Source organism: Salvelinus fontinalis, chromosome 6 (genome assembly GCF_029448725.1).
Source record: "Salvelinus fontinalis isolate EN_2023a chromosome 6, ASM2944872v1, whole genome shotgun sequence".
NCBI lineage: Eukaryota > Metazoa > Chordata > Actinopteri > Salmoniformes > Salmonidae > Salvelinus > Salvelinus fontinalis.
This window is the reverse complement of record NC_074670.1, coordinates 24,107,190-24,128,092: the sequence shown is the minus strand read 5'-3', so window position 1 is coordinate 24,128,092 and position 20,903 is coordinate 24,107,190. Positions and strand designations below refer to the sequence as shown.

At 43.8% G+C, this 20,903-nt stretch overlaps 2 protein-coding genes across 2 annotated transcripts; one reads left to right on the top strand and one right to left on the bottom strand.

Annotated features, from left to right (window-relative positions):
- Positions 1-15: 15 nt before the first annotated feature.
- Positions 16-5,172, top strand: LOC129857395 (uncharacterized). The gene is made up of 6 exons (XM_055925610.1): positions 16-350; positions 1,639-1,722; positions 1,843-2,172; positions 2,433-2,660; positions 2,738-2,834; positions 2,960-5,172. Exons 2-6 carry the CDS (start codon positions 1,671-1,673, stop codon positions 2,994-2,996), a joined length of 744 nt encoding a protein of 247 aa, XP_055781585.1. The 5' UTR covers positions 16-350; positions 1,639-1,670; the 3' UTR covers positions 2,997-5,172.
- A 3,707-nt stretch (positions 5,173-8,879) lies between these two features.
- Positions 8,880-19,636, bottom strand: LOC129858572 (tektin-2-like). The gene is made up of 9 exons (XM_055927904.1): positions 19,481-19,636; positions 19,197-19,322; positions 18,577-18,782; positions 17,062-17,205; positions 16,596-16,710; positions 11,377-11,484; positions 10,503-10,646; positions 9,260-9,339; positions 8,880-9,075 (listed from the first exon to the last, which is right to left on the bottom strand). Exons 1-9 carry the CDS (start codon positions 19,634-19,636, stop codon positions 8,880-8,882), a joined length of 1,275 nt encoding a protein of 424 aa, XP_055783879.1.
- Positions 19,637-20,903: the final 1,267 nt, after the last annotated feature.

Here is a 20,903-nt window from a genome sequence, read left to right as displayed (position 1 = left end):
AGGGCATTTGTGTGCCTTGCACCGTATCCGTACAAGGATGAATTAAAATGTATGACTATTCAGTCAGGAGTACCATCAACAAGGGAGATACTGTACAGTAGGAGTAACTTTCTGTCACTCCCCTAGGTACTGTAGGAGTCACTCCCTTATCACCAAGCTAATTTTCATTCCTGCCATACTGGAATGTGGAAAGGGAAGAAAAACAAGTTCAACACTTACATACAGTAGCTATATTGATGTGCCAGTAGGCATTGGGTTTGATGTCCTTCAATCAGGAAACATCAGGCTAGAAAATAGAAATACATCAAGCTGACCTGTACGGTCACCCTACGGAACATCCAAATGAAAAGGTAAGCTATGAAGACATGTCTTTTGTATTACTGAATAACCTGGATGCCGCTGCTTTTAGTTGTCATATTTGGCATTCTTCGGCATGACAAGTTGAAAGGGGTGCTACAACAGAATCACTGGCACCCAGGCAAGTGTTATAATCAACAGTAACCGTGAGCTCAAGGTTTAACTAGCCAACTGAACATGTTATCTTGTTACCATGGCTTTTGGCCATGTTTAGAATGTCTGCTTATATCAGGTACAAAATAATGAACGGAAGGGATTGACAGGAAAATGATACAGTATTATGTAATATAGAATGCCGCCACATAAATACATTTGGTGTGTCATTGTACAGTAATACAGAGCAGCTTAAAAATACGCCAGAAAGGTTTGAATATTTTAATAGCAATTCTAAATGCTCTGAAACTGCTCTGAATGCGTACTATTGTTTAATATATTTTGTGGTGGTTAATTTCTTTCCTATCAAATGAGGAGAGAAACTTATCACACAAGTCAGAGTTATACTTAAACTAAATATTGAATCACTTAATAAGGGAGCAGGTCAATACAACACACTCATAAAGTGAATAGATTGAGTGCTCTACGATAATGATGGCTGGTCGACGAATCACCCTCAGGTGAAAAGTACAAAGGTATTTTATAGCCAAGATACACCCCTTTCAACCTACATGACGAACAACAGATGTATGGAATGGGTCACAAGGTTAAGATTTGTATGCAATATACTTATAATTCACAGCAGACAGTATCTGCTATAGAAAACAGTTTTCATTGTGTAGCGAGACCAGTGTCTGGCCAACAACTCCATACCGGAGCCATGTCTCCTTGGTACCGTATAGAACAGAAACATTAACTCATGCTCTGGAATGCGGTCTCGTTAGGCTTTATCCCCCAAAAGACATCGTAAATCTCCTGTCAGGGTTATCTCCCAGAGGCCCATCCTCAGTAGAACACACACAGATGAGCGTTCCAACAGCCCCTTATTCTGTTGCATAAAACAACTATTTGATGCAATAATAGCATTATAACATAATCTTGTAATTTCCACCATACTATGTTGCCACAGAACCATCTCTAAGGGAAAAAATGTATGTCAAGCCCATTGAAACACATTTTATGCATATACTGTAGCTAACAATGATCAAAATACAGCTTGTTGTTGTTTGATTTCAATAGCATTTTGCCATCAAATACATTAGGGGGATATGCCTCTGCCCCTGACAATGTGAGTGATAGAGTGCACGTTGAAATGCTGTTGCAAACTCTTTCACTCTTTGTCCTCAGCATTGTAAAATCTAAATAGCTCTGCAGATGTGATGGAAACACAGCATATCCTGGTCTGGCGTATTTGTCTGATCCTGGCCCTCTGTGAGTTTTTTTTTTTATAATTCACCATCAGTCAGTAAGATATTGCCCTGCAAAAATAACTTTATGGTACAGTAATGTGTACATAAGACGTACAGTAATTCCTTGTCTATCTTTCCTCAGTGCCCCACTCACACCAATGCCTGTCAGTGCATTTCCAGAACAAGGGTCTCCTTTATGTGGCTCCGGGGAGAGACCTGGTCCTGCGGGCCCAGTTCCAGATTACACCAACAGAGAAGATCATCATGGTGATTTGGGACCGCCAGACTGAGAAGGGTCAGGGACAGGTCAGGCTGGCCGATCACCAAGAAGCACCTGGCAATCCTCTAGACCAGAAGGGGGCCTTATTTAGGGTGGAGAATATAAGTTCATCTAACTTTGGAGTCTACACCATCACTGTGACTGACCAGATGGGGAACGAGCAATCAGCAAATATACTTGTTAGAGAGATTGGTGAGAAACAGCTACACCAATAATTCTGGTCACTACCTAGATTTAGTTTGGGTCAAATACTGTGCAAACTAAAAAAAGTCACATTACCTTGACATTATCCTCGGTCACAGGCTTTCACCTCACCTTCCGAACAATGTGAGTGAAGCCTGGGTACCGAGGCTACCCTTATGTGCAGAACTATGTAAGGATGCAAAAACCAATATAACTATATTTTTACTATTTGTTCTGCCTAACTTTTTCTCTCCCTCCCTCTCGCCTAGTTTCTGCTCCTGTGGCGTCTTTGTCGCTCCAGTGTGAGGTGGCCAATGACAGGGCACAGTGGGACAGCCCTGTGTTTTCCTGGTTGGTGGATGGGGTAGAGCTGTCCAATCAGACAGCCAATCTCTCTGCAGATGGCAGGAGACTCTACGTGTCCGGAATGAAGGGCCACAACTACACCTGCGTTGTCAACAGCAGTCTGGGGACAAGTGTCACATACTACATCACTGGTATACATGCATTATGATTATTCATTATGAATATTTTGAGTTTTTTTTGTCTTTCATGCTTCTTTGCTGTTGCCTAGATTCTCCTACACCATCCCAAAGTAACCAATTCTGGAAGATTGGTATACTATTGGCCATCATCATAGTGCTTCTAATCACATGTGGATATCTCTCCTGGTAAGATTACAGAACATCTCCCTGGCTTGTCTTTTACAGAAATACATTCATTTGGCACATTAACAAACTCCCGGTATTGTTTTTGGTACGTGCACTCTTTTGACATTGCTGTGTGTAATTCGCAGGAAATGCGTACAGCGGAGGACGACTGGGACTATATGACCTTAGGAGGTCCATCGCGTTCCATTATCAGTCTTATTTATGACACTTTGTTACACACTGCACGATCACACAAGTCTTTGGCACATGCGGAGACAGTGATATGAGGAGTTTAAGGTAATATTCTATTGCAACAAGTCACACTAAAAGACCAAATATCATTCCTATCAAGAGCTGTGGCCCTATTCACCATCAATCAAATATATTGATATGCCTATTTATCAAATTAAAATTGTATTGGTCACATACACATATTTAGCAGATGTTATTGCGGGTATAGCGAAATGCTTGTTATTGGTGTATTTATATGCCTATTTGTGGTATTTATTTATGCAGTGTCCACACATATATTTGGACTAATTATATCTTTGAATCTTTTGTTTTTAAAGTACTGTATGCCATCACATTTACATTGTGCACATGTACAAATACTTTCAAATTAACCTAAACTTAAACCTACTTTTGTGATGCCTATGTATTCTATAAAGCAAATGGGGGAAAAATGCACATTATTGTGACGGTGCATGTGTGCATTTAACCTATTTCGTAACCTGTGAGGAAATCTTTGTAAGAGTCCACTTTGCCACACTTCCATAGGAGACAGTGAAGAGACATAGAAACACAGCACCTATTTAATAGCGCCATCCACTGGCTGGTTTTAGAAATTCCTCTATTCATAATAACACTTCAAGGTGCAACTTTGGTTTTAGAAGTGGGGGGCGTCTGCATGGTCATGGTCCTACCTGACCGCTCGGAGGCGTCTGCATGGTCCCAAAGAACACTGTTGCCTCGTTTTATATGACATTCTAAATGACAAAACTGGGGGGGACAAAAAAGCTAATTCAGAATGTGGGGGGGGACATTTTGTTCATGGATGTCATTGTCATTCACAGAGAACTTGAATTGAAAATACTGTATTGTTAATTGTTTTTGCAAATGTAGATAAGTTGATTTAATTAAAGTCGCAATCCAGTCTCCTTTTCACCTGATTTACTTAACAAACGGCACTTTGTGGTCCAGGTATGTTCATGACATAGCACAAGTGGAAGGTGGGCCTTTCTACATTTGTTCTCTATTGCTCCTCTATTGTTTCTGCAAGCAAAAGGGGAGACCGATGACATTAGAGGGCACTATCAGCCCAGCTCCTTGAATGGCCTACTCCAAGCACGAACCACCGCATTTAACCTTGGCAAGGTGACGGGGAATATGGTAGAATACAAATAGAGTAGTTCCCTCCGCAAGGCAATCAAACAGGCAAAACATCAACATCGAAACAAAGTTTAGTCGCAATTCAACAGCTCAGACATGACACATATGTGGCAGGGTTTACAGACAATCACGGACCACAAAAGGAAAACCAGCCACGTTGCCGAGACCGCCGTCTGCACCCAGACAAACTAAACACGCTCTTTGCCCGCTTTGAGGACAACACAGGGACACCGACGCGGCCAGGTACCAAGGACTGTCGGATCGCCATGGCCGACGTGAGTAAGACATTTAAACGTGTTAATCCTCGCAAGGCTGCCAGCCCAGACGGCATCCCTAGCTGCGTCCTCAGAGCATGCGCAGACCAGCTGGCTGGTGTGTTAACGGACATACTCTCCCTATCCCATTCTGCTGTCCCCACATGCTTCAAAATGGCCACCATTGTTCCTGTAGCCAAGAATGCAAAGGTAACTGATCTAAATGACCATCGCCCCATCCTGACATGACCCTCCAGCATGACAATGCCACCAGCCATACTGCTCGTTCTGTGCGTGATTTCCTGCAAGACAGGAATGTCAGTGTTCTGCCATGGCCAGCGGAGAGCCCGGATCTCAATCCCACTGAGCACATCTGGGACCTGTTGGATCGGAGGTTGAGGGCTAGGGCCATTCCCCCAGAAATGTCCGGGAACTTGGTAGAAGAAGGGGTAAGATCTCACAGCAAGAACGGGCAAATCTGGTGCAGTCCATGAGGAGGAGATGCACTGCAGTACTTAATGCAGCTGGTGGCCACACCAGATACTGACTGTTACTTTTATTTTGACCCCCCCCTTTGTTTCAGGGACACATTATTCCATTTCTGTTCGTCACATGTCTGTGGAACTTGTTCAGTTTATGTCTCAGTTGTTGAATCTTGTTATGTTCATACAAATATTTACACGTTATGTTTGCTGAAAATAAACGCAGTTGACAGTGAGAGGACGTTTCTTTTTTTGCTGAGTTTATATGTCTAGAACGAGACAAGGAGCGTGCAGCTCTGGTCATCTGAGGTGATTGAGACAATAGGGTGTTTCAATCTGCGTCTTCTGAGGAAATGATGTCTTCCGCTCTAAGAGATGTTAACTTCCCTTTGTGTTTGATGGAGGTTTCCACAGAGGTTATGTGATGTAACAACAAAGCTTGACAAACATCACTTCAGACAGAACTGTCATGTGCTCTCAGTCACTGGTTGACTACCTGATGAAAGTCCTCTTCACTTCATACTAAATATAAATGTAAGAATTCATGAGCTAAGTCATGAAAAGCATAGAAACCAACCGTATCAGTGGTTAGCAGTGGAGGCTGGTGTCATTTTAAATTGGAGGACAGGCTCATTGAAATGGCCATTCCTGCCATTACAATGAGCCCTTCCTCCAATTTCTCTCTCCATCAGCCTCCATTGAAGGTTGGTAAGGTATTGATTTCCAATCACCACAGGCAATACAATAGCAACGTATGATCATGTTTCTGTCCCCAGTGAATTGTGGGTACCAGTGCGTGTCGGTCCACTTCCAGACCCCGCAGCCGGTCGATGTACTCCCTGCTGGACGTCTAGTTCTCCCGGGCCAGATCGACCGGGGTCCCAAAGAAAAGATCTCCATGATAACCTGGGAGCGGGAGCCAGAGAACGCAAAAACTCCAGGGAATCCTGGGAAAATGACGTCGATTACGTTCCCCGGTCAAGAAAATGCTTGGACGGAAGTCTGAGTTTGGAGCAGCAGGGGTCAATACTGAAGTTGGAGGGCTTTGGCGTGGTGGAGAGTGGGGGGTTACATTGTGACCGTCACTGGCCAGGCTGGCGTCAAGACCTCTGCGCAGTGTATCGTCAAGGAGTACGGTACGACGGTCAACATGGTCTCAGAATATATCAAAATTGTGACTTTTAACTGTTGTTCTATGTCACCTATGCTGACGTATGACTTAAATATAACTATAATGACGTGCTAGTTATGTGACAATACGGCTGACAGACTTTCGGATTACGTTGCTGTTTTGAATACATTCCTATATATTCCTTCCTGTCCCCTGGAGTTATGTTCTTATAGACGATTAACTGTTGGGTCAGTTCTGCCTAAGCTCATTCTTTGTCTTCATAATATAAATGTATGCTTCACAGCAGTCCAACACTCAACTTTGAAGCGGTAATATTTCAGTTTATCAGTCCAATGACTGTCTCGCGCAATCCCTTTTCAATAGTTCCCAGCTCTATGTTTGTCTCTGTCAAATGTCTTCTTTCCAAGTTTCTGATGTGGTTTCTCCTCACAGCCTCGTACTTCTCAAGTCCCCGCCACCAAGCCTCAGTAGACAACACGCTCAACTCACACTGTTACTTCACAACACAACCAACCTCTGTTCTCTCTCGCCACTCTTTCTCCTCTTTGAGACAATTTTCAGTTGCAACTTCCAAGTCTTACCTCTCTCACACCTGGTCTCCTTCTCTTTTCTCTGTCTCTTGTCTTACCTCTCAGAGGCTGTGCACCACCCCTCAGTGAGAGTGAACGCGTCCCACTCCTCCCTGTTCTGTGTGGAGACCTGGGGAACGGACCTTAAATTCAGCTGGCTCCACGAGCGGGCAGCCATCGCCGATGCTGTGGGACACGTGTAGCCTGATGGGAAGACCCTGTTCATCTCCTCCTCCCCCATCTGTGGTCACTTCACCTGCATGGTGAGCAACAAGCTGGGCCACAGGTCTGCCACCTACACAGCAGGTATGGAACCCCACGCACTAACTAACCCCATCTGTCTCTCAGTCTCTACACAAACTCCGCCTCTCGCATGCCTGATTCATACTACAGGGCCAAACCAAGCCAAGCTGTACTGGCCTGTACTGACCTGGTTACACATCCACCATACTGTTTTTGTTTGGAACCGCGAAAGGATCACGTTGGCCCTATATTGTGAATCAGCCGTAAGTTTACACAAACTCCATCTGTCTGTCAGTCTCTATGCCGGTGGTCACCCACCCTGGTCACGAAGAGCTACAGTGTACGCAGACTGTCCCTCTAGCTAGCGCAGCTCAAGGCTGAATCAGATGTGGTTGTGCTAGGTTGTAAGAAAACCCTGCAAACCCTGTAGTTCTCCAGGACCAGGGTTGGTGACCAATGTTCTATGTAATAGTAGTGCAAAGCATGGGTAAGAAATCTCCTATCTCCTTGACAGACAGAACAGGTAAGTAACTGCCCCTCAAAGGCCTTGTCGAGTGCAGAAACATTCGACGCCCAAGCTAGTGCCACACCATTCATATCCATTGAATGTACAGCCTTCTCCGTGGGTGTGCGTGGCGTGCCCTGTGTAGCGTTCGTGTTAATATGTACACTGTCTATATTTCGAGAGCCAAGTCCGAGTGACTCCGAGGCTGTACTATGGACAACATAACATTTTCCCGTATTGTGTTGTCGTGGCCTTGTCCTGTCTGGTCCGTCAAAGCCGCGTGAGAGACAGGGCAAAAGGACCACGGTGGCAGTGGTCTCGCTCATCATCCTGCTGGTCTGTGGAGCAGTGCTCGCTTTTCTACTGTGGAGGTACGGTAACACACTGACAGTCACACAGCGCAGATACAAATTTCACTTTGAGCTGTGGTACATACTGTAAGATAAAGCCGTATATAGCAAGGAAACAGAGGTCGCTGACAGACGGCAGAAGATCAAATCATTTTTAAAAATCAAAAGGGATGGACACCTCAGAAGGGGAAGCTACAATATCAGATCAAGGCATTGCACGCTTGACAATGTCAGTTGATATTACAATTATTTTGTTTATTCTATCAGTGCAGTATATGGGCGGCAGGTAGCCTAGCGGTTAAGAGCGTCGGGCCAGTAACCGAAAGATCGCTGGTTCGAATCCCTGAGCCGACTAGGTGAAAAATATGCCGATGTGCCCTTGAGCAAGGCACTTAACCCTAATTGCTCCTGTAAGTCACTCTGAATAAGAGTGTCTGCTAAATGACTGAAACACAAAAAAAAATCCGTGTGTGGTTGTATTTACACATATTAGAGCTTCTGTTGGTTTCTGTTTAGGAGACACAGGCGATACAGAGGAGAGAGGCTTCAGGAGCATCTTGAGGACAACAAGTAACGGTGAACCATTGATTACAGTTCCCAAGTACTTTCGCTACACTCCCCTACTCAAAGATGGACTCATAAAAGGACAGTAAGTGTGCAAAACGCTTTGGGAGGAGCTTCCTTCCCTGTGAGCAGCAATACCTTTCAGTGCATTGGAACAATGTGGAGAGTGAACGGCTTGTTGGCCAATTGACGAGTTCTAAAAATGGAAAGATTAACTTTTGCCCAGTGTGTTGCCTGTTTTTGTAGTAGCCATCATTTTTACCCCGCCTCTCATTGTGCTGAACTACATTTGATCGATTTTTTTATATATAACGCTCTAAAATGATTCGTTTTAAAAACAATTTCTTATTCGGTAACTTTTCTATATTTTAAACATATTGTATATTTTGCTGCACAATCTTTGTAATAAAAAGCACACTTTAAACTGTGTGAGGCTTTAGTTAAATTGGTCGCTATTGTAAATCCACAATTCAGTCAGGGAATGGGAGTCAAAGTACAACCGCTCCATACATAGTGGATTTCAGAACACTTTACGGCCATGAATAAAAGGGTGCGTGCGTTCGCGCGTGTCCTCCTCATCAGTACATCTCTCTGGTGAAGCCGGGGATGGGGACGGTGACTCCAGGGATGATCTTGACTGTCTCAGCCTCAGACAGGGCCTCCAGGTGCTGGCGGATGAGGTCGCTGCGCTGCTCCAGCTCCAGGGCCTCCTGCTTCCTGGACAGATCCTCTCCCATGCAGGCCTGTTGCTCCTCTAGGGACTGCAGAGTGCGCCTGGTACACAGGGTCACAGAACAGCAACACAGGGTTAGATGGTGTGGGGGGGGGGTCCTTACATTAAACGGCCATATGCTATGAAAGGGAGCACATCATATGTTTAATATGCTGTGAACGAGTCATACGCGGTGGATATATGATGTGCTCACTTTCATAGCAACTCAATAACCCATACACTCACATAGACTTGGCTAGATTCTGCTGTAATGCTTCTATGGTGGCTCCCAACTGTTTAGCCTCTTCCACCAGTCCAGAATGCACCTACAGAGATCACAGAGTCAAGGTATGGACACACATTATACACTGAACAAAAATATGAACGCAACATGCAACAATTTCAATGATTTTACTGATTTAGAGTTCATAGAAGGAAATCAGTCAATTAAAATAAATTCATTAATTTAAGGATTTCACATGACAAGGCATGGCGCAGACATGGGTGGGCATAGGCCCATCCACTGGGAAGCCAGGCCTAGCCAAACAGAATGAGTTTTCCCCACAAAAGGGCTTTATTCAGACAGAAATATTCCTCCGTTTCATCAGCTGTCCAGGTGGCTGGTCTCAGACGACCCCGCAGGTGAAGAAGACGGATGTGGAGGTCCTGGGCTGGTGTGGTTACACGTGGTCTGCGGTTGTGAGGCCGGTTGGACGTACTGCCAAATTCTCTACAACTACATTGGAGGCGACTTATGGTAGAGAAATGAACATTCAATTCTCTGGAAACAACTCTGGTGGATAATAGCAGTGGATAATCCTGCAGTCAGCATGCCAATTGCACACTCCCTCGAAACATCTGTGGCATTGTGTTGTGTGACAAAACTACACATTTTAGAGTGGCCTTTTATTGTCCCCAGCACAAGGTGCACCTGTGTAATGATCATGCTGTTTAATCAGCTTCTTGATATGCCACACCTGTCAGGTGGATGGATTGTCTTGGAAAATGAGAAATGCTCACTAATGCGGATGTAAACTAATTTGTGCACACAATTTGAGAGAAATACATTTTTTTTGCACATGGAACATTTCTGGTATATTTTACATCAGCTCATGAAACACGGGACCAACACTTTACATGTTGCGTTTATATTTTTGTCTAGTATCCTATGACAAACAGAGACACTGCTCCTTTTCCATGACAAAATCAACCTTTACAACAATAACTCAGGTCCTCTGAAGGGTCAATCTGTGCAGGCTTTCATAGAACAAACGTCTAAACACACAACGACCCTCCAGGACCAAAGAATACCCATTCCTGCTTTACAAGTTAAAATCAACCATAGAAATAGAATGAGTAGAACAAACATTACCATTCAAGTCAATTTCCCTTGACGTGTGGACCAGCGGTCATAGTGAGTGTACTGTCAAATTGCCCTGGATTGAGGGGCTTTTTCCGCATTACAGTAATTATATTATTATGGTTCTACCTGGTCTCTGCAGAGGTCCACTCCGGGCCTCGAGTTCCTGTTCTCCAGCCTGGTATGGACCAGCTTCAGGGGACACTCCGTAGCCAGCAGCTCCTGCTCAAGATGATTGATGTCCCTCAACAGCTCTGTGATCTCCTCTCTGGTCTGGTGGGACAGACAGAGCCAAAGAATCACAGAGTTAGCACTGAGAAGCCTGAGAAACCTCCCACAGCTAAGAAGGGCCGTCTAGAATTGCCCTCTTTGCCTTCTAAACTCTATGCTAGTCAATACTACCTTATCACGATCTATGCTATCTATGGTGCTTGGTCGAGCCTCTAGCTCTCACACAATAGCTGATTCATAGATTCCACTTCTTGTTCGGACCTACTGTACTCTACTGTATATATGATGTTACTGATCCAGAACACATTCATGAGAAACCTAGGCGATCTGCCTTCCCTGCATTGACCCCAGTCTCATCTAATCCCTCCCTGTGCATTCCAGACACTGAGACACGACTCAACTGCTATTGTTATTGCCTCTGGAGTGGACTTCCTTACCAGGACTATATGTATTCATGTCAATGGAGATGGATGGGGCCCAGCGGAGCTCTAATAAAGGAAAATGGCTGTACTGTTCTGATTAGAAGGGAGATCAGTTGAAGGGTGGAGAGAGCAGCTTTAGGTCAGTGCGTCTCAGAGAGACGTCTAATGGGTTTAGTGGATGTATAGCATGAGAAGGACCCAGTGTACGAGCTAAGCATGTCATTAACACTTAACAAGAGCCTTTCTAAGGCTTAGCTCTGGATACATGGTGGTACATTTAGTCAAAACAGTATTTTGCATTGAAATACATTTTCCATTGTGCGCCCTAATGAGCAGGACTCTGTACTCACAGCCGTATGCTGCCAGTGCAGCTGACTCCAGGCCTGCTGGAGCTGGTGGGCCCTCTTGCGCAGGTTGAACCCAGTGGTGATCCGCTGTCCCTCCAGGTCATTCTGGCTCTAAAGGGACATAAGAGATGGGGGCATCAGACACCACACAGAGGAGAGAGATGAGTAAGAGTCTTACGGTGCAGTTATAAGGAATATGTGGCCCGTATTCAGAAAGTCTCAGAGTAGGTGGGCTGATATAGGATCAGTCTTGACTTTTAGATCCTAATGAATAAGATTATATGGACCAGGGGGACCTGATCCTACAGTAGATTACCACTCCTACTCTGAGACACTCTTGGAGAGGATGATCTTGCTATACTTAGATACACGTCAGTTTATGAAAATGGCCAATCATGTCAATTTTTTGGGCTGTAACATGTCTTTCAAACTTATCCCAAAAACATGCTTATGATGTTTTCAAAAGGCGATAACAATGTCCTCTCCAGACTGTGTGAGTGAGAATACCAACAACCCTCTGGAACACATTACAATCCCCTCGTGAACATGATCTACAGCATATATTGATCAGAGTCCCGTTCCTGTTGAATGCTTCTGTACTGTATATCGATCAGGATGATATTCTTCGGATACAGTTTACACCGCTTCAGCCTGAGCCAAATAAAACAAGTGCTACCTCATGCCTTTGAAATAAACCCATATGTCCTCCTCAGCTTAAACAATCCCCTACACCAGCATTCCAATACAACAGTTACTGAAGTCCACTTACTGGTGTCTTTGCAATACATTCATGCCCATAATTATTGGCACCCTTAATAAAGATGAGCAAAAATGACTGTATAAAATAAATAATACAAATTCTGAGCTATATTGTATATAATATATGACCGTAGCGTCTGACCATAGCACCGCCTGGAGTTTGATGAACGCCATTGGCACTTGAATTGGAACCGGTGCTATTTGGCCACATATACAGCATATACAGAAGCATACAGTGAATTTGGAAAGAATTCAGACCCCTTGACTCTTTCCACATTTTGTTAGGTTACAGCCTCTCTTAAAATGGATACCAAAACAAAAATCCTCATCAATCTACACTCAATACCCGATAATGACGAAGCAAAAACAGGTTAAGAAATTTTTGCAAATGCATTAAAAATAAAAAACTGAAATATATTTACATAAGTACTCAGACCCTTTACTCGGTACTTTGTTGAAGCACCTATGGCAGCAATTACAGCCTTGAGTCTTCTTGGGTATGAAGCTACAAGCTTGGCACACCTGTATTTTGGGAGTTACTCCCATTCTTCTCTGCAGATCCTCTCAAGCTCTGTCAGGTTGGATGGGGAGTGTCACCGCACAGCTATTTTCAAGTCTCTCCAGAGATGTTCAATCGGGTTCAAGTCCGGGCTCCGGCCACTCAAGGACATTCAGAATCTTGTCCCGAAGCCACTCCTGCGTTGCCTTGGCTGTGTGCTTAGGGTCATTGTCCTGTTGGAAGGTGAAGTCTAAGGTCCTGAGCACTCTGGAGCAGGTTTTCATCAAAGATCTCTCTGTACTTCATCTTTCCCTCGATCCTGACTAGTCTCCCAGTTCCTGCCACTGAAAAACATCCCCATAGCATGATGCTGCCCTCACCATGCTTCACCGTAGGGATGGTACCAGGTTTCCTCCAGACGTGACTATTGGCATTCAGGCCAAAGAGTTCAATCTTGGTTTCATCAGACCAGAGAAGCTTGTTTCTCATGGTCTGAGAGTCTTTAGGTGCCTTTTGGCAAACTCCAAGCGGGCTGTCATGTGCCTTTTACCGAGAAGTGGCTTCCGTCTGGCCACTCTACCATAAAGGCCTGATTGGTGGAGTGCTGCAGAGATGGGTATCCTTCTGGAAGGTTCTCCCATCTCCACAGAGGAACTCTAGAGCTCTGTCAGAGTGAACATTGGGTTCTTGGTCACCTCCCTGACCAAGGCCTTCTCCCCCGATTGCTCAGTTTGGCCGGGCGGCCAGCTCTAGGAAGATTCTTGGTGGTTCCAAACTTCTTCCATTTAAGAATGATGGAGGCCACTGTGTTCTTGAGGACCTTCAATGCTGCAGAAATGTTTTGGTACCCTTCCCCAGATCTGTGCCTCGACACAATCCCGCCTCGGAGCTCTATGGACAATTCCTTCGACCGCATGGCTTGGTTTTTGCTCCGACATGCACTGTCAACTGTGGGACCTTAAATATACACATGAGTGTGCCCTTCCAAATCATGGCCAATCAATTAAATTTACCACGGGTGGACTCCAATCAAGTTGTACAAATATCTCAAAGATGACAAATGGAAACAGGACACACCTGAGCTCAATTTCGAGTCTCATAACAAAGGGTCTGAATACTTATGCTTTTATTTTTAATACATTTGCAAAAATTTCAAAAAATCTGTTTTTGCTTTGTCAATATGGGCTATTGTGTGACGATGGATGAGGAATTTTCTTTATTTAACCCATTTTAGAATAAGGCTGTAACCTAACAGAATGTGGAAAAAGTGAAAGGGCCTGAATACTTTCCAAATGCACTGTATACAGAAAAGTATCTCATACCTACGGTAAAATATGGTGGTGGATCTTTGATGTTATGGGGCTAATTTGCTGGTACTGGGGCCCTTGTTAAGGTGTTAAGGTCAATGGCGTCACAAACTTTTTTTTACCTAGTAGTAAGTACCAGGACATTGTAACCCAAAACATTGTTTCCTCTGCCAAGAGACTGACACTTGGCCGGAAGTGGATCTTCCAGCAAGACAATAACCCCAAGCACTAATCAAAATCCACAAAGAAATGGTTAATTGACCACAAAATCAACATTTTTCAATGGCCATCTCAGTCTCTGGACTTACATTTACATGAGTAATTTAGCAGACGCTCTTATCCAGAGGGGGTTACAGGAGCAATTAGACTTGAACCCCGTTGAAAACCGGTGGTATGATTTGAAGAGGGCAGTTCATAAGAGCAGACAAAGGATATCAAGGATCTGGAAAGATTCTTTATGGAGGAATGGTCTAAGATCCCTCACAATATGTTCTCCAATCTCATAAAACATTTTAGAAAAAGGCTCAGAGTCGTTATCCTCGCAAGGGGAGGGTGCTGGAGTACTGAAAACAGGCATGCCAATAATTTTAAACCCCATCTTTGTGAGTTTTTTTATTCGTTGTTAAGCATAAATCTCTATATCTGAGCAATTTTATTAGTATAAAATAATAAATTTTCCACCCCAAAAATGTGCATGCAATATAGTTCAGTACTTGTATTATTTATTTTATACTGTCTTTTTTGCTCATCTTTATCAAGGCTGCTAATAATTACGGACCTACTGTATAAATATATATTTTTTTTAAAATTGTGGCATATCAAGAAGCTGATTAAACAGCATGATCACTACACAGGTGCACCTTGTGCTGGGGACAATAAAAGGCCACTCTAAAATGTGCAGTTTTGTCACACAACACAATGCCACAGACGTCTCAAGTTGAGGGAGCGTGCAATTAGCATGCTGACTAAGAATGTACACCAGAGCTGTTGCCAGAGAACTGAATGTTAATTTCTCTACCATAAGCCAATGTAATTTCTTTATTGGAGGCCAAAGTAATTTTAGAGATTTTGGCAGTATGTCCATCTGGCCTCATAACCGTAGACCACGACGTGTAACCACGGCAGCCCAAGACCTCCACATCCAGCTTCTTCACCTGAGGGATGGTCTGAGACGAGCCACCCGGACAGCTGATGAAACTGTGGGTTTGCACAACCAAAAAATGTCTGCACAAACTGTCAGAAACCATCTCAGGGAAGCTCTTCTGCGTGCTCGTCGTCCTCACCAGGCTCTTGACCTCACTGCAGTTCGGTGTTGTAACCGACTTCAGTGGAAAAAGCTCACCTATGGCCACTGGCACGATGGAGAAGTGTGCTCTTCACAGATGAATCCCAGTTTCAACTGTACCAGGCAGATGGCAGACAGAGTGTATGGTTTGCTGATGTCAACATTGTGAACACAGTGCCCCATGGTGGCAATGGGGTTATGGTATGGGCAGGCATAAGCTAAGGACAACGAAGACAACTGCATTTTAGCCATGGCAATTTGAATGCACTGAGATACCGTGACAACATCCTGAGGCCAATTGTTGTGCCATTCATCCGCCGCCATCACCTCATGTTTCAGCATGATAATGCACAGCCCCATGTCATCAGGATCTGTACATAACATTTTTTGCAGTTCTTCCCTGGCCTGCATACTCACCAGACATGTCACTCATCAAGCATAATTGGGATGCTCTGGATCGACATGTACGACAGCGTGTTCCAGTTCCCGCTAATATACAGCAACTTTACACAGCCATAGAAGAGGAGTGGGACAACATTCCACAGGCCACAATCAACAGCCTGATCAGCTCTATGCAAAGGAGATGTCGCACTGCATGAGGCAAATGGTGGTCACATCAGATACTGACTGGTTTTCTAATCCAGCCCCTACTTTCTTTTAAGGGTATCTGTGACCAACAGATGCAAATCTGTATTCCCAGTCATGTGAAATCCATAGATTAGGCCTTAATGTATTTATTTCAATGGACTGATTTCCTTATATGAACTGTAATTCAGTAAAATCTTTGAAATTGTTGCATGTTCCGTTAATATTATTGTTCAGTGGTATATATATTGATTTTTAAAGTATTTTCATTCTATTCAAACGGTGCTAGCATGAAATGAGAGAGGAGAGAGAAGGAGGGAGATGCAGAATAGGGTATGGGCCGGGATTTGTACCCACTCTGGCTAGACCAGCCTCAGGCTAGACCAGCCTACAGTTTGAAATGGGCAGCGAGCATATTATTAAAATGCAGTCCAAAAACACTTAGAAATACCAAACATCCTTTTTTTATTCGTTTGTTATGGGAGTTGCCCTATACGCCTAATGGAATCAATTTCCATACTGTGTAAAATGGTCTCTGACTGTGCATCCACACGAGCCCCCACCCCCCAGTTTCCATTCCCCGACCCTGACTTCCTGTGCTACTAATAACATGTATCGCTCTCCTCCTCCCCTAATACACAGATAGTTCCACCCACACATTATTTTGTCGGAGTAGGTTGAAGTTGCCCCTAGACACTGATCTAAGCTCAGTCTTGTGTTTTTACCTCTAATGGTTAAGGTTAGGATTTGGGGAGGGTAAATTGATCCTAGATCAGTCCTCTAGCACCTGTATCCTTGTAGAGGTCATGGTCTCCCTCAGCTGTAGGGAAGCCTGCATCTCCTCCTCAGCCCGGGTCACGTTGTAGTGGGTGAACTGCTCCCACTCTTGCTGTGTGGAGGCACTGCAGGGTACAAGACAATACATCAGCCACAGTTATACATTGGTAAGTACTGTACACTATAAGTACTGTGTTATAAATTAGAAAATGTTTCAGGTTTAGAGGATCAGAAGAGGTTTAGTGGTTCAAAAGAACATAAATCAAGATTTAGGTAAAGGCTGAGAATGTGTCTGCCATTGAGTGTTCTGCTATCTGAACACCAATACAAAGTATTTAGGGGTGACGATTATGTAAAACAAAATTCCTAGATATATCCTAGAAATATACAGCATAATTTCACTCATGATCATCTCCTTTATTCTACACATGTTGACTCAGTAGGTTGACAAGGCACTACTCTGCTCCCGTCCTTACCTAGTGGGTACGTGGGTGGGGTCAGGCTTGAAGGATATGTCAGGTGACCTGTCTGTGAGTGACAGGCGTGATAGGTCCACATCCAGGGCTTCAGTCTTGTTGGTTAGGTCAAAGGTCAGCTGTTGGTGGGCTTCCTTGAGACAGCTTGAAGTTAAATGGAATAAACTTTATTGATGCTACATTGCTAAGAAGGGAAATTAGATGAATCACCCGCATAGAAATATAGACACACAAGTATACATCAGTAGAGATCCTATTAAATTACTAGAGGGGATATGTCATAAACCCTCCTAGCTCCAGAACTGTATGATAATGGCAGCCGTTTTGGTCAGGGAGAAATCCAAATGGAATGAATGGCAGCAAAGGCATACATGATACATTTCCTGCTTTTACTTATGCAGGAAAATAAAAGAAAGGCATGTGATGTATCAGAAATTGTGTAAAAGAATTGTCAACCTAAAATATTGTCATATAATTATGAGTACAGTTTACACAGGTTTTAGACCAATTTTCTGTATAAATAGCCTCTAAAATATCAGCAACTGATTTCAGCCAGTGTATGGCTGTGGACTGACTGCATTGTTTGTATGGAATATTGGCATATTGGCAGTTATTTTGAAAAAATAAAACTGTCTGGCTAGTTAGCTAATAAACATACTGTGAAAATATTCTTTAAATTTATTGTTTTCACAATATTTTAATCACAGCACTGGATGCCCAACTCCCTGACCAAGATGGCTAACCTTTTATACCGTCATAAGATAGTTAATGTCCATTCTAGTGTTCGATTTCCTAATTATATGCAAACATCAGCACACATAGGCTTCAGAACGCAGTTAACGAATCCTGTCAAATTTGCTGCAATTCATCTTAATGAAGCAATGGTGAAATTAAATCAAGACCACACACATGCCTCAAATTGTCAGTACCATCCACCCGTTTCGGTTTCAAATCGCATGATCCTTTATTTTTAAGAGCAACACAAGTGCCTTTTATATAGAAACCCTTTATGTTCCATGGATCAATTAAACCATATCCCGAGACACAACCAAAGACCTTCGGCAGTGTCACGCCCTTGCCTTAGTTATCTATGTTTTCTTTATTATTTTAGTTAGGTCAGGGTGTGACATGGGGAATGTATGTGTTTTTTGGATTGTCTAGGGGTTTTGTACGTTTAATGGGTCAGTGTCTTGTCTAGGTGTTTGTATGTCTATGGCTGCCTAGATTGGTTCTCAATTAGAGGCAGCTGTGGTTCATTGTCTCTGATTGAGAGCCATATTTAAGGCAGCCATAGGCATTTGGGTTTTGTGGGTAATTGTCTATGTTTAACGTTTGTAGCTGGTGTATGCACTAACGTTTGTAGCTTCACGGTCGTTTGTTGTTTTGTTTTGTAAAAGTGTTCGTTTTCGTGTTTCGTCAACTCTAATTAAAAGAAGATGTACTCATATCCCGCTGCGCCTTGGTCCGCTTATTATGACGATCGTGACAGGCAGTTAAATCTCTATCCTGTCTTACCAGAGCTGCTCGAAGGCCTTGCTGATGTGCTGCTGCAGCTCTTGCTGCATGGTGTCAATCATCTGGGCCTCCCTCTTCAGCTGGCCATCCAGGGGGTCACTGACCAGCTCGCTCCCCCGCCGGCCCTCTCTCTGGGTCAGACACTCCACTACCACTTCCAGGGGCACGACCGTTTCCGCCAGGGCCCTCTCCGTCTCTTCCTTCACCTGGGAGAGAGACAGAGACAGACAGACAGGGTTGACAATACAGATTGTACTAAACGCCCAAGGTAGATCCGCTAGATGATTAAACATGTGTGCTATCATTCATTATCAACCAGCACACATACTTCCAGAAAGAACAAAAATAAAACCCCTCAGGCATAATTAGATTATGATTATCTTACTTAATAAGGGTAGGATTTGGGTAGACTGTACCAGACTACACAACAATGCATACAAATAGCATAGTAGAATGTGGATTCCCTAAGGTCCCTAGAGTTAACAAATTAGGGACACTGGCAGATTGTGTCCTGTGACATGCGTACTACAGTATAAGTGTTGATGATGTTTTTGGATAGTAAAGTGAGTTGAACATTAAGTAGTTCTCCCACATTTCCTGCCATGACAAGTATTAGTGACCTGTGTCAGAGCTTTGATCTCTCTTTCCATTGCCTGTACGCAGAACTGCAGTCTGTCCTTCTGCTCGGTGACCTCATTGATCCTGTCAACCAGCCTGTCTCGGCTGTCACTCTCATCCCAGCGTGTCTGACAGAGAGACGGAGAAGAGCCCACAGTCACACACAGTATTATTTTGTTATTATGGGGTATAGATGTGAACATGAGTTGGTCATCTCTCTGTCAATGCATTGCCTGCTGGCTGGCATCAGGCAACCATAACAGTCCCTGTCTCTCCGTCTCTGTACCTTACAGGCTGTCTGGTGCCTCAGGGCCCGCCCCTCCTGCCTTGTCTGCTGTGAATGGTGGCGTTGGTGCTCGGCGGTGTCTGTGAGCAGCTTGTTATTGGTCTCCCAGTCTGTCACCCAGTAACGCTGACCGGGCTTCCTACTCGTAGTGGCCATTCCCTACCAACATAGACAGCTTGACTTGAGTTAGTCAGTCAAAGGTTGTAGAGACCTGTATGCAGGTCTACATCCTCCCATCCACAAAGGGAAAATCCTTTCCACTAAAATGACGTTTTTGATAGTGTTATAATCCAACCATAATGGGCACACAGGCCGTTAAAGCACTTCCTGATGTGAACCAACTGGCCTAAGTTTCTACATTTGTTATATTATCATCGTATGTCAAATAGTAGGGTATGAAACCTGGCCATGATCAATTAAAAATGTTTCATACTGCTTTAAAGTAAACAATTTCTAATCTTTTCCATGGGAGGAATGGGTCGACACAGAATGGGAAGCACGTTAGCAGTCATGACTGCCATGTAAATGCAACTGAAACTCTACCCATCTATCAAATGAAGCATGAAATGTGAAAAACCTAGGATAAAGTTAGCGATGGTGGAAAAGCCCTAAACATGCACACTGAATACCCTGAAGCTACTTAGGACTACCAGAGTACAACACTCCTGCAGAAGAAGCTGGAATGAATTCTGGACAGCAGTTTACATGTTTATGTGATCTCCTGATTACTTTACATTCCAGACAGTTGTGTGATGTTGTTGGCACACTGTCACACCCCTCTTACACTGCTATTTTTCATTTTATTTTATTTATTTCACCTTTATTTAACCAGGTAGGCCAGTTGAGAACAAGTTCTCATTTACAACTGCGACCTGGCCAAGATAAAGCAGTGCGATAAAAACACAGAATTACAAACGTACAGTATAACACAATATAACAATCTATATACAGTGTGTGCAAATGTAGTAAGATTTGGGAGGTAAGGCAATATAGGCCATAGTGGCAAAATAATTACAGTTTAGCATTAATGCTGGAGTGACAGATGTGTAGATAGTGATGTGCAAGTAGAGTTACTGGGGTACAAAAGAGCACCAAAAAAAAGAACAATATGAGGATGAGGTAGTTAGGTGGGCTATTTACAGATGGGCTGTGTACAGGTGCAGTGATTGGAAAGCTGCTCTGACAGCTGATGCTTATAGTTAGTGAGGGAGATATAAGTCTCCAGCTTCAGTGACTTTTGCAATTCATTCTAGTCATTGGCAGCAGAGAACTGGAAGGAAAGGCGGCCAAATCAGGTGTTGGCTTTGAGGATGACCAGTGAAATATACCTGCTGGAGCGTGTGCTACGGGTGGGTGTTCCTATGGTGACCAGTGAGCTGAGATAAGGTGGGGCTTTACCTAGCAAAGACTTATAGATGACCTG